The sequence below is a fragment of the Phalacrocorax carbo genome, chromosome 12, assembly GCF_963921805.1.
Source record: "Phalacrocorax carbo chromosome 12, bPhaCar2.1, whole genome shotgun sequence".
NCBI classification, from domain to species: domain Eukaryota; kingdom Metazoa; phylum Chordata; class Aves; order Suliformes; family Phalacrocoracidae; genus Phalacrocorax; species Phalacrocorax carbo.
In genome coordinates this window covers 783,101-796,431 of record NC_087524.1, presented here as the reverse complement: position 1 = coordinate 796,431, position 13,331 = coordinate 783,101, and the positions used below count along the sequence as shown (strand labels likewise).

General features: G+C 46.9%; 1 protein-coding gene across 9 annotated transcripts in view; it reads left to right on the top strand.

The window, feature by feature from the left end:
* The window catches only part of TLL2 (tolloid like 2), a 106,302-nt gene that overhangs the window by 25,574 nt on the left and 67,397 nt on the right, over positions 1-13,331 (top strand). For 8 of the 9 annotated variants that reach the window (XM_064463650.1, XM_064463653.1, XM_064463651.1 and 5 more), the window contains exon 2: positions 8,423-8,533. The exons of the other annotated variant lie outside the window; for it this stretch is intronic. In XM_064463650.1, coding sequence (XP_064319720.1) covers positions 8,423-8,533 — 111 coding nt within the window. The remainder of the gene's footprint in view (positions 1-8,422; positions 8,534-13,331) is intronic. 9 annotated transcript variants of the gene reach the window in all.

Here is a 13,331-nt window from a genome sequence, read left to right as displayed (position 1 = left end):
GTGGCAGCCTTTTATTTAAAGGACATTTAAATGCTTTGTGGTGCAAGGAGTTTCCACGCACCGTACTGTTGTAAGGGGAAGGCTCTGCCATCTGCCCAGCAGCCCAAAGTCTGGTAATCCTGGAAGTTTGTTTTCTCTGTTGATTTCCATAATAAATTACTGAATATGCTCACTAGTGCAGGGCTGGGAGATGTAGAGCAAGCTGAAGTTTTGGATTAATTGGGTGCAGCGGCTCCAGTCTTTATTGGCAATATGAGCTCCGTGGCCATGCCTGAGCTGTTTGTTGTGCATTGTTGCTGTGAAGGCTGATGGTGCCTGGCTGTGGGATACTGCAGAGGAGAACTCTTTTTGTTCAAAAGCGTATGAATTACAGTCTCTTGATGCAAAGCCAACACTAGATGTTCATAAAAATCAACCAATTGTAATTGATTAGGCCCAGAAGAGGAAAAGGTGATTGCAGCTTAGTGCAAATGCTGCATTTGGCACTTCTAATACAAGCTGGGACAGGAAAAACGATGGCCAAGTTGGTTAAATTACATGAAGCTGACAAATCAAGGGTTTGATTTTTGCTGGTTTTTTTCCTTGTTTTTTGTTTGGGTTGTGTTTTGTTTGGTGTTTGTTGTTGTTGTTTTGTGGTTTGTTTTGGTTGTGGGTTTGGTGGTTTTTTTTTTGTAAGGGCATCTTGTCAGGCTGTTGGCTTAAAGAGAAGATACCAGGTCTGTTCTGAGTCACTGTTGGCTTTTCCCCTATGTGGCTCTGAACTTTGTGTAACTTGGAGAACAAACAGACCCATGAACACTACCCCTGTTTAAAAGCAATTTCCCTGCACTCTCTTCTACAGGCTAGGAAAGTTTCAGCTGCTCAGCTTAAGGATGTAGGTTGCTAAAGACACACAATGTATGCTTTTCTGGATGCTTTAAAGAGAGATTGTTGCCTCATAGTCCACTAGCTCAGTGCAGTAAAAGATGTATTTTCTTCAACCTTACCTTATATGCAAACTACTTCTTCAAAGACAAAGCAATAGCACATGGAGAGATGTCCAGGCAAGGAGGGGGGTGGTATCCAGATGAGGGCTAGACACTGGGGTGGAGGGAAGAAATACCGAGCTGGTAGAAGCTGCAGAGGAAGAATCTCACTTTGAATGGGTGGCACAGGGTGGGGCATGCTGTTAGCACTTGGGAACAAGCTGGATCTGAAAGCCCTTCCTGGCTTGCGAGAAGTGAAGGTGCTGAAATTGAGCCCTTTCCTCAGCAGAATGGAGCATCCAGTTGCGGGCCGGTCACAAGCAGCGTTCCTCAGAGATCAGTGTTGGGGCCAGCCTTGTTTAATATCTTTATCAATGATCTGGGTGAGGGGATCGAATAAGTTTGCAGATGACACCAAGTTGGGCAGGAGTGTCGATCTGCTCGAGGGCAGGGAGGCTCTGCAGAGGGGCCTGGACAGGCTGGATCATGGGCCGAGGCCAGTTGTGTGAGGTTTAACAAGGCCCAGTGCCGGGCCCTGCCCTTGGGTCACACCAACCCCAGGCAGCGCCCCAGGCCTGGGGCAGAGGGGCTGGGAAGTGCCCGGCGGAGAAGGCCCTGGGGGGGCTGGCTGACAGCCGGCTGGGCATGAGCCAGCAGTGCCCGGGTGGCCAAGGAGGCCACCAGCCCCCGGGCTTGTGTCAGCACTGGTGTGGCCAGCAGGGGCCGGGCAGGGATGGGGCCCCTGTGCTCGGCCCTGGGGAGGCCCCACCTCGAATGCTGGGCTCAGGTTTGGGCCCCTCGGGACAAGAAGGGCCTTGAGGGGCTGGAGCGTGTCCAGAGAAGGGCAGCGGGGCTGGGGCAGGGTCTGGAGCACAAGTGTGCTGGGGGGTGGCTGAGGGGGCTGGGGGAGTTTAGCCTGGAGAAGAGGGGGCTGAGGGGAGCCCTTCTCGCTCTCTGCAGCTGCCTGAGAGGGGCTGGAGTGAGGGGGGGGTCGGTCTCTTCTCCCAACTTACTAGTGATAGGAGAGGAAATGGCCTCAAGCTGCGTCAGGGGAGGTTTAGGTTGGAGATGAGGGGAAATGTCTTCCCTGCCAGAGTGGTCAGGCCTTGGCACAGGCTGCCCAGAGAGGTGGGGGAGGCACCATCCCTGGGGGTGTTCAAAAAACATGTAGACGTGGCACTTTGGGACATGGTTTAGAAGGCCTGGTGGTGTTGAGTTGATGGTTGGACTTGATGATCTTAGAGGTCTTTTCCAACCTTAATGATTCTATGATCCATGGCCATGGTGAAGTTGGACAAGAGATGGGAAGGGTACCTGTGTACCTCAGCAGGAGGGGACCAGGGTTGCCTGGGCAGGACGACAGCTGAGTGGGGGCAGGGATGAAAATAAATTCATTTGTGTGTCTATGATAGCTTCTTCCTAAAGTCTGCTGCCTGCCTACAATGTAAAACGTGGCCTAGAGGCACTCTGCAGGCTGCATACAGCTTTCACAGAGGACAATTCAGAGATGCATGGCCAAAGTCTTGTCTTGTATCAGCATTGCCATGGGACATGCACAGTCACCTAGAGAAGAAAGGAGGGGGAGAAAAAATGTTATGAAGCTCACAGCTCAGTTTAATTTGCATGGAAACAGGAGGGGTTAAGCCAGTCCCTTGGGTTTTGCAGTCAGATTACAGGGGAGTAGCATCCATAACCCTGTAAGGCACGCTGAAGAAGTGGGTAGCAGACATTCCCCTGCAGTACTTTTTTCTGAAGAGGCAGGTGTTTAACCATTTAAGAGCCCGTAGAGGGAGCTGCTTTGCTGCCTGTGGCATGGATTTCCTGCTCTGTGTGTTCACATATACCCCCTTATGTTGCTCATTGTACCAGGAATGGATTCATAGATCACTGGACTGGAGCAACAGCCATGTCAACGTGGAAAAGATGAAGACCTTGAGTGAGGAAGCAACCAGCAGCAGGAGAGTTATGAATATTAAAAGGAAAATATCTTTCTCCTAACATAATTATGGCAGGCAGTATAATCCATGCCACTAAATTGTTCAGTTCTCGGTTAAAATAATGTGGCATTCAGCTAAGGGAAAGCATGTGTTGTTCCTTAAAGCTGGTCATTGTGTAGGCTCACATGTATGATTGCAGCTTTGGACAAACTCAAGCCCAAGTATATCTTTGGTCTTGCATCATCACCTTCCAGGAAAGGAAATTCATTGAACATGAGTTGGGATTTCTGGCCTAGTTTGGTCTCCTGCAGATAACTTCACAAGGGAGGGTGATGTGGGAGCATTACATGATAATTGAGGCAATTCAGGTTTCTGTGGATGTCTGAACAGGGATTCAGACTCTGATTCCCAGAAGGTTTTGATATTTCTGAAATATTTGTTGCCCTTTAGAAGTAGGCTGTTGTCTTAGACATTCCTCCACAAACTGAGACTTGTTTCTGAAATGAAACATGCTCCCTGGACAGGGGAGCTCCTGCTCATGGAAAACTGAATTGCCAAGTCCCTATGGCCAGGAAACCCCACTCATGCCAGGTGGCAGCTCTGGCTCCAGACATCCTTGCTGTGTTTACTGCCAGAGCCTTCAAGCCAGCTTATCCCTAAAGCTGGACAGTGGGAAACTTCTGATCATTCCTACCGAGGAGAAACAAACTGATCCAGATGAAAATGTAATGGTTGAATATGGTGGTCTTGATGCTTTTCTTTTACTCATTACTGCTGCTTGTTTCCTGTCTTCCTTTGGCTTGAGTGCTCAGTGCTCAGGATCTGGCTCAATTTCCGAAGTGTTGTTTGGGGATTTTTTCCTCTCTCTTATTTCACTGGTTTCTGCCTTATTTTGAGGCTTTGGTCTTCACTCTGACGCAGCTGTTTCTTTGCCCAAAGGACTGTGTTGAGCTTTTTCTTCAAGCTATAAATCTTTCTTAGCATACTTCAGAATACTGCCCTACTGATTCCTGCACCAGCAGGCAGTTCAGCAACAGACCTGTCTTCCTGCAAAGAAAGAAATACAGAGGTGCTGGGAACACACTGTGATCTCTTGGTTATTTATTTATTAGACTGCAGAGTGCTAGCCCTGATGAAAGTGTGGCCAGCACTGAAAATTAGATCTCCCAGCGCTCACACCTGTCAGGTTGGGAAGCATCAGCAAATGCTCAAAAATAACTTGTGTGGATTTGCATGGCATGAATAGTCATATTGGTGTTTGCCAGGAGGCGGCACTCGCCATTGCCTACCTGTGTCTGCATATGCCCAGCACTGATTGCCCATAGCTCATGTTGCTAATGTGGGACGTTGGTGTTCCCTTATACTATTTGGATATGGTACAATCAACTCTAGAACAAGACGAGCTGGTGCCCTGGGATCTTTGAGTAATGCAGATGGTGGAGAGCAGAGATCTGGGTGGGGGTAGACATTGCCTCTTGCAAATATGTTTGTGGTTGATCTCATGGGTGGGTTCAGAGCACATCCTTTGATTGCACTATGAGCCACAAACAGACGGTGTGGCTCATTGCTTGGGTGACACAGTTGAGTCTTTGTCAAGCAGACACAGGCAGGCTACCTTGGTTGCCTGGCAGTGGCATCTGTTGATGCTCACAAAATCAGAGATGCCAAGGTTAATTGTGCAAACATTTCTTCCCTGGATATTTTGCACTGGCAAAAGTAGTCATGAGGCATCCCTGCTTGAGAACCCAGCTGTCATGTACACACAGAGGTTGTGAACACTAGCGAATGCTGTGTTTGAGTCGTGAGTATTGATGAAACAAGTCTGAGGCATTGACCTGGGCTCACCTTGCTCTTTGTTCTCCATGCTCACTGCTGTACTGCACTGTGGGAAACCTGCTGAGAAAGAGTAAAGTCCTTCCAGCAGAACTGTGTTAAAACTATGCTGGAAGAGCTAAAATGAAGTCTGTCAGCGTGAGCTGTGCCAGCTGGCTGCAAGTTCAGACGAGACCCTTGAGCTGATGACATGCGCTGATTTAGTGTGGCTCTGGCCCCACAGAAAGAGGGGTCCATTGGCTTAAATTAGAGGGTGTAGCCCTCAATCTAGGTTCAGGTCTCGTTCAGCACCTAAAACCTGGCATTTCCTAATAAAAGCCTCAGTCAGTGAAAGCATCTGTGTTTGAGGTAGAGTGGAATGGTGGGAGCTTTCTTGGCACGTGGGGTATTCCTGTTTCCAAGGCCTCTTTTTCTGTGAATCTCTGCCATCACAGCTGGTTCTGGCGGGTGCTACAGGGAACACAGCAGAACAGGCAGTGGTCTCCCATAGTGTCCAGAGGCTGACCGCTTTGTTGATCCCTGTCATCAGAATAAATCTATTGCTTACACTGATGCCCTGGTACAGGAAGGGGGGCTTCCTGGCAAGGGGTCGTGGCAGGCAAACGGGTGAAAGGTTTGCTCCAGCTTGGTGGCTGGAGATCAGTTCAAACACAGGCATTGGATGGTGTTTCTCAAGTGTAGAGACATATTCTTCTTCTGCCAGGTCAAGTGGCTCTCATATACTTCTATAAACTTGGAGCTGACTGCAGTGAGGGTGAAGGATACCTGTCCCTGGGTATTTGCCTTGAAGTGTTACAGACCAGCCAGTTTTTAACAAATCACAATATTGCATTTTGTTTTGAGGTGTACTTTTAGGAACAATGTTATTCGGTTTTCTGGCTGAATACCAGCAGCTTTTCTTGGTGATGTTTTCTTCCTACTTGTTATCTTTGGGGTTAAAAAAAAAAAAGGACAAGAATTTTGTTAAAAGGCCTGGATGAAACACACTTTTTGTGGAAAAGGAATATTTTGAACTGTTGTGAACACTTTTGTATTGAGTTCTCCTAGGAGACAGTGAAGTTATTTTTCTCTCCTGAAATCAGATTGTGCTACTCAGAACTAGGGAAAGGAGAAAATGCAAGCAGGGAATGAGAGAAGGGAATTGCTTCAGGGTGCTGGGGAAAAGACAGGTTGGAGGTGATTTGCTGGGCAGAGCGGTGAAGACTAGAAGGAAGACGCTTTGGCTGTCACATTGCTTTGGCGTGGGAGCCTGCCAGAGCCCCCCAAAAAAGTTACTGTGAAAATGAGGACTGTGAGGCATTGGTCAGTTTGGCCTCTGTGGCTGTGTGTGAAGCACCTGGAGAAACTGTACAGCCTGTGCTCTGCCTAGAAGGTGTTCTCCCTCCCAGTGCCACACATTCCAGCCACCACGGCACCTCTGTCCTCCACACGCGACGGGGACACCAGCATGTGGACTGTGTTCCTGAGGGAGAAACGTGCTGAAAACAGAGACAGCTCGCCAGGCTGGTGTTTTCATTTGGGCGCTGGGTTTGTCTGTTAAACACAGTCATCCTTCCCCTTTGCCCCAACAGACAAATGCTGTCCAGTTGCTGGCAGGTGGCGAGGGTAAACATTCGAGGTGGTTGGTGCAGGTTACGGGTCCAGCGTGGAAGCAAACTCCCCTATTGGCTCCATCAACCTCAGTAAGGGCTGCTCTGCTGTTACTACCCAGAGCAGTTAATGCATCTTCTTAAAGAAAAGCTGGCATGCTCTTGCACTGAGCGTGAAGAGTTTGCACCTGGCTGTACGCTGCAGAGCTCTCTGCCACGAGAAATACTGGTTTCCCAGTTTGTTAGCCTGCTGTTTGGAGAGTTTAAATTTTTTTTGTTTGTTTTTGTCTTCTTTTTTGGAAATCCTCCCACATTAAATTAAAAAGGAGACCTTGGTAAAGGAAATCAGAAGGGATGCTTTGAGATGCTTCATTTGCCAGCAGTCTCTGAACTTGTGACCTTTTAAAATAAAGTACTTGGGCTTTCCTGTGGGACGGCTCCCTTGGTGGAAGCAAGCCTCTTTCAGGCTTGCGTGTCTTTAGGAAGGAGCCTTTGACAGCTCAGGAGAAGTCGCAGCGCAGCGTTCTCAGCCGGGACTTCCAGCGAGGAAAGTTGTTCAGCTGGTTTGGGACTGTGATAAATCGTGGTTCCCCTGGAGCACACTGGGACTGCAGAGAGCTGGAAATAAATGCTAGGGAAATTCGGCTTTTGTAGTGAGCTGTCTTTCAGGATGATGTATGACTGTGTAACAGAAAGAGATTCCTTTGCTAGGGCTGGGAGAAAACTGCTGCCTTCCATTGGGAAGGAAAATATAACAATTCTGTTGATGTAAATCCATGCTGCAGGCTTGGCCTGAAAGCTGTGCTTTGGCATGGGCTACCTTAGCCTGAGGCACAAACTGTGTGGTACTAATGGAAAAGAGCCACCGAGAGCCCAAAGTGGTGGCAATTAGTTTGGGGCTGAAATGGGACGATAGGCTCGGCAGGAGGGTAGGGAATGGATATCTAGTGGGCCAGCGTAATAGCGACTTACCGAACGTGGCTGGGGCGGGGATCAGATGGCATGGGAGGCTGTTTGCACCTCTGCCCCTTGACTACTGCATTATCCTGAGCAAATAATTTTCGCTGTTGCAGACGTTGTTCCTTGTCTGACTTACTGAGTTCTCTTGAACTGTACCACTGACTAATTTGCTGTGGGGGTTTTTATTTATTTATTTTTCATCAACCCATGCAGGCTTCTTGTATGAGTTTTAACAGCTCTGTTCGTAACCTGTTTGTTATCTCTGAAAGATCTGTTCTGCTTGGTCGACTATTTCATTGCCCATGTTTATTTTGTTCAAATTCCCAAAATGGTAACTATACACTGCAGTGTCAGCTGGGTCAGGATACTCCCAGGGTATAATTTTTTCCACTCAAATGATTTCTAGTCCGTTTCTCTGATCTGTGAATGTCAAGGTATCATTTTGTGTACCTTATTTTCATGGCTTTTGACTGAAACTCAAGGATTTTTACAAAATTTAAAACTCCACAAACTTAAATCTGGGTAATTGATCCACAAAGGGACAAATAACTGGTGTTTTTTCACCAAAGTGGAAACAGTAGGCTGGCTCTCAGCTTGGTTTTAGACTAACACAGTGTGTCTGAGCGCTAGCCGTGCGTACGAGGTCCTGCAAGCTGATGACTGTGGCCTTTAGATATACGCCGCTGAGCTTGAGTGCTTCACCCCGTCCTGTCTTATGCAGATTGTTAGCCTGGGGATGGTGCGGGTGCAACGTCTCAGTAAGGATTTGAGCTGCAACTTAGCTAGCTCCTTCGTACTAACTAGGGAAATGCCAGTGATTGTCCCTTCTGTGGGCTTTCATGAGGAGCGAACGTCACCACCTTAGTGCCTGATTGAGAGCCAGACCTATAACAACGAGTAATACAAGGAATCCCAGCTAATCACCTCCTTTTGGTGGATCTGCACAGTGGCTTAATTTAAATGCTGTCACCTGGCCCCCACCTATGTCCACTCCATCTGTACTTTTAAAACTGCTGCTGTGTTTTACCTTTCTCTGGTCCATTGAGTAATAGCCTTTTAGGTGCGATACGGGCCACATAGGAGCTGTACTTTCCTTCCAAAACAAAAACTAAACTAATTGCAGTTTATTTCTCTCCAGCTGCCTTTTGGGGAGATATCGCTTTAGATGAAGATGATCTGAAGCTGTTTCACATAGACAGAACTGTTGACTTAACAAAGCACTCAGATGGCAACGCAAGACACACTTCAGGTAAGGGTAGCCCTGGGGTGGCGATGCCTTGTTTCCCCTGGTTTTATCCTTGGAGAGGAAGGAGTTCCCTCCCGCTCATGATGCGTGTTCCCACAGCCAGGGTGGTGTATGCAGAGCTTAGTTATGTGACTGAGGGTGGGATCCAACTCTGACCTTTGCTAAATAAAAACCAAGTCACCTTTGATGTAGACAGTCTGATCTTGCCTGAGGGAGAAGGTTTAAAAGTTTACAGCACTGGTGTCTTTCCACGAGGAGTTAGTTGTCTTTCTGAGAATTTGGAAGGAAATGTTTTTGAAATAGGGACACTCAATTTGGCATTAGTTTTGACTCTTCTTCTCTCCCCTTGTCAAGCAATGTACGATCTTAATGGAATAATGTTTTTTTTTTAGCTGTCTACCTAGGTAAAACCCACTGCAGTCTTGTATGCAGACTACCTTTGAAGTGATTTTATGATTGAAGTAGGTTAAAAATTGAGTTGATTTTCTGTAAAGACAATAGATGGGGTAACATACGCTAACATTGCCCCCCTACACACCTCTTATGCATGCTCGGTCTTGTGCCAGACCAGACTTGTTTCTTGACTCAGTACCTCTGACTGGACTCTGGCTTTAACAGCCTCTGAAACACTCTCCAACTGGTTTGGAGGGTTCGGAGGGCTCCCGGCAGTATCGTTGCCTCTATTCTACTTCATGCTGATGAGAGAAATTGTTGGAAGTCGCAGCTCTGAGACACACCAGAGGGACTGGAGACAGAGCAGGTCAGGACAAACTTATTTTCTCTCCTTGTTGGTATGCTGTTAGGTTAGCAAGTAGGGTGAAAGGTTGGGTAGAGACAGAAATCACTGAAATCACATGTTCACCTGAACCCTGAGCATCTCAGTTCATACAGTATCATTCCTAAGGACTGGTGGCTGGTTCTGTATCCTTTAGACTGCCTAGCTTTAGTTTCAGAGCATCTAAGCACCCTGTAGGTCCTGTTCTGGGGATCAGTGCTCCAGCTTGCTCTTAGGATGAGTGTGAAAGGTGTCACATTCATCTCCCAACACAGAGGCATGCTTTTGGTGTCAATGTAATTGATTAAACTCATGCAGATGCTGAAATTCTGGGCAGAGGAGGGCTGTCCAGTTCTTCAGATTATGTATCGCTCCCTGGAAATGCAATTATCCTGAGTTGTCGTGTCAGTTAGCCCATTCATGTCATGTTTCAGGCTGTGGCACGTTCTCAGGTGATTAGGAGTAGGGTGCCTTCTCCTAGCGGAAGGTAAATCAGAAAAGGGGGACTAAGTAAGTGGGACAGGCAGCGTTCATCTCTTCCATGTCCCTTTGTCAGCTCCTGAAGTTAGATGAGGAGACTGCTGGGGAAGCAAAGCCAGAGGCGTTTGACTGTGTTAGTTTGCTATGGTAGCTTTTTTTTAGCTGTCATATCTAGCACATTTCTTTCACTCAGCACTGGTGCCAGACCCACACCATCTGGCAAATGAACTGAATTTTATCACCTACATCTGTATCATGTAATGCAGGCACTGGTCTCTTACAACCACGGCACATGTTCTGTGGTTGGACTAGTCTCTTCCCGTCACCTTTTATGGACCAAGGCAAAGCTGGCGCATCATGCGATGCTTTGCATTAGGCGAATGGTGATGTCACATCAGTCATTTGGCCCTGTCCTCATCTCTGGCACGTTTCGTTCATCCCCCCTGGCTTTCAGCCCCTGAAGTGTAAGCTGATAAATGGGCAGTGCCCGCCACTGTCGTGCTTTCTGCGGAAGATGCACAGAGGGATCTCTCTGTTCACCTGCCCTGCCTGCAAGGGGACTCTCTACAGGGGCAGGAAGGGTTGATTCTTCTCTTATGGGGCTTGCCTGACATTTGCGTGAATTTTAAGAGGGTGGTCTACTTCAGCATGGTGGGGATTGGGACCCATTCTTCCCTGGGAGAAAGTCCTGCACTCTGCTTTTTTATTTCCAGTGGGAAGAATGCAACCTCTGTACAGAAACAGCCTAAGACCTTTTATGAATGGGACCCCTTGAATTATAACATTTCAGAGTTTCCTAAAGCTGTTAATCGGATTAGTTGTATAGTGGAGGAAGTACTTGATGCGTATATACAGAGAGACAGGCTTTTCGTATCTGGGAGCTGCAATTCTGAACACGCTATTAGACCAGGCGTTCTTATTCCCCTGTCTTGCTTCCTTGTCCCCAGAAAATGCTGTTTGGCTGGGAGGAGCAGTGAAGACTGTGCCATTTGACACTGTTGGGCTGTTTATGGGCATACACTCTGCTAGCTTGTGTGGAGCATCCGCAGCTGTCAGATTCTGGAGGAAGGATGAGGTTCCCATGTTCTTATGGGTGACAGGGTACATGGTTCTTTGCTGGATCCAACTGGAGATTATCTGTTTTAGTAAAAGCTCTACCTTGGTTCTTGAAGGCTGAGTCTGTCAGGTGTTTAAAGCTTTCCCATTCCAACTCCTCCTCCTCACCTTCGTCCAGTCTCCTGTCTAGAAAAATAGCTATGCCCTTCTCTAGGCCCTTGAGAGAGGGGCAGTGAATCTGATCTGAGGACAGCCTGGATTCTGCCACAGATCTCTGTTCTGAGCCTAATTTCAAAGCATGGGTGTGCTGCAGCCTTGTTTTCTGCACTGATTAATTTTTGCGTTAATTTCCTACTTGCAGAAACACCGTAATTGCTGTTCAAACCCTCAAAATTTGTGAGCCTGCTTGAGAGTGGGATGCCTTTTATTTTGCTGAATCAGCAGTGCCCCTGGTTTGGTGTCTGGGAGAATGGGATGCCAGGAAGTTCAGTGTTTCCAAGCATTTTCTCAGCAAGTATTGGAGCTAGCGTTTCATTCCCAAATAGCGTTGGTTTCTGGTGAAGTCACAGATGAGGGTCATGTTTCCTGCTCTCTGAGGGACGTTGGCTTAGATCTTTCTGGCTCCCGTGGGATTCACAGGGGTAGCTGTCTCCTTGGTTCCCAACTTGGTGCCTTGCTTCAGAGTTCCAGCAATGATGTCCCTCTTCAGCTTGGTCTGGATGTCTCTGTCTGGTGTGCCTGGATTATTTTGCGTGAGTGGTCACACCCAGGGAATTGGCATTACGCAGGGAATGGCATCACATATGTTATGTACTTAAAGCCTTCTGGAGAGTGGAATATGACCTGATATTCCTCATTCATGTGAGCTGTTTCCTTTGCTCCAGAGGAGCTTCCTTTCCAAGAACTTGTCAGGGAGAGCACAAGTTGAGCTGCTGAAAACTGCAGAAGTCTTTGCAATAGCATTTTGCATGCAGACATCATTCTCTGGTATGTTTCTGGCAGTGGGTTTTTCTTCAGACCCTGTTGAGGGAAGGGCAGGCATGAGGGTGGTCTAAAGCTAAGTGTAACCCAATTAACCCAAGCAGGTTTTAGGTGTCTACATGTTGATCTCTGACTTGGTTAGAACTCTGAGCTGTGGGTTAGTAGAGAGTATTTGCAAACAGTGCAGAGTACCTCTGAGTGAATGCCAGGAGATGTACTCTTCTAAGAGGGCTTGGGACTACCAGTTAGTTAATTTCTCATCTGGACCCTTTCAGGATTTTCCTGAAGTTTTATTCAAAAACGCTTTCCTAGCAACCCAATTTTAAACCATTCTAGTAATATGACATCTGTGCTCCTTTCTACAGCTCTCTCAACCTCAGCTCTACCTTACTTGAAGCTTAGTGTTACTCTCATTAGTGATCTGGTGAAAGAACTGTTTAAAGTTGCACAATTTGACCTTTCTTTGAGTTGAGATGAAATTTTTCTAATATTCTAAACCAGGAAAAAAGGGTTTGGTTTTTTCCCCTCATTAGCTGCTCTCCTTTGAACCCAGGTCCTAAGCTCAGAGAGTTGCTTGTGTTCTCTTTGCTGCTTCTTGTATTATCAGAGACCACAAGCCAAACTTTGCCTTCCACATCATCCATTCATCCTGCGATTACCATCTGTAATGCCACATTAAAAATCTGCCTAACGTGAAATTTGCTCCTTCCCCTTAAAAGTGGTTTGCAGCTAGACAGGAGGAAAAACAATAAGGGACGTTGTTGGAAGTGTTACTTTGCATTTATTGTTCAAGTTAGCTACCTCCCTGTCTCTTTCTGTGATGTGAAGTTTAGATGTAATGTTTACTATGAAAATCAGCTGTTCTCATGCAGTGGTGTTAAAGTGGATACCCTTAGGATCTGGCCCGTAGAGGTACGGTGATGGTTCAAAACATAATGAAGTGAATCTGGTACCTGGAGATCTGCCAGGGAGCACTATCCTCAGCGAGCCCATGCTTCACCAACTCCTAAGCACTTTGATGAAAGATTTTTTTTTCAAAGCGTTGACAGTTTTGATAAGTTTCTCATCGATTTTTTTTTTTCCAGTTTAGTGAAGATATTTTCTTTTACAATATATTTTTAGTTTATAAGTCACTTAAGGATTCCTGTGCTGTTGAGCACTCCTGGATGGCTTTGAAAAGTGGGGAAACAAGAAAGTCCACGGGCAGGCTGTGTAACTGCACATCGTCACTTCTCTTTTGGCCCCAAGTGAGTCCGCTGGTGCCAGGTGATTGCATTTGCTTTATTGCTTTATCTGCTGAAGCTTTTGCCACAGAGGAGAGAGGACTTCTCTTGCCATACCCATGGGAAGGATGTGCCTATTTAATTCTAACGGGCTTAATTTAAGTCGTTTCAGGCATCTTGGCGATTAAGAGGATTTTCCTGATTTTTTTTGTCATGGTGGCAGTTTCTGGCCTGAAAGACACCTCTGTGAGTGAGAAAGGCAAGTTTGTCTCTTCTGGGTTTGGCA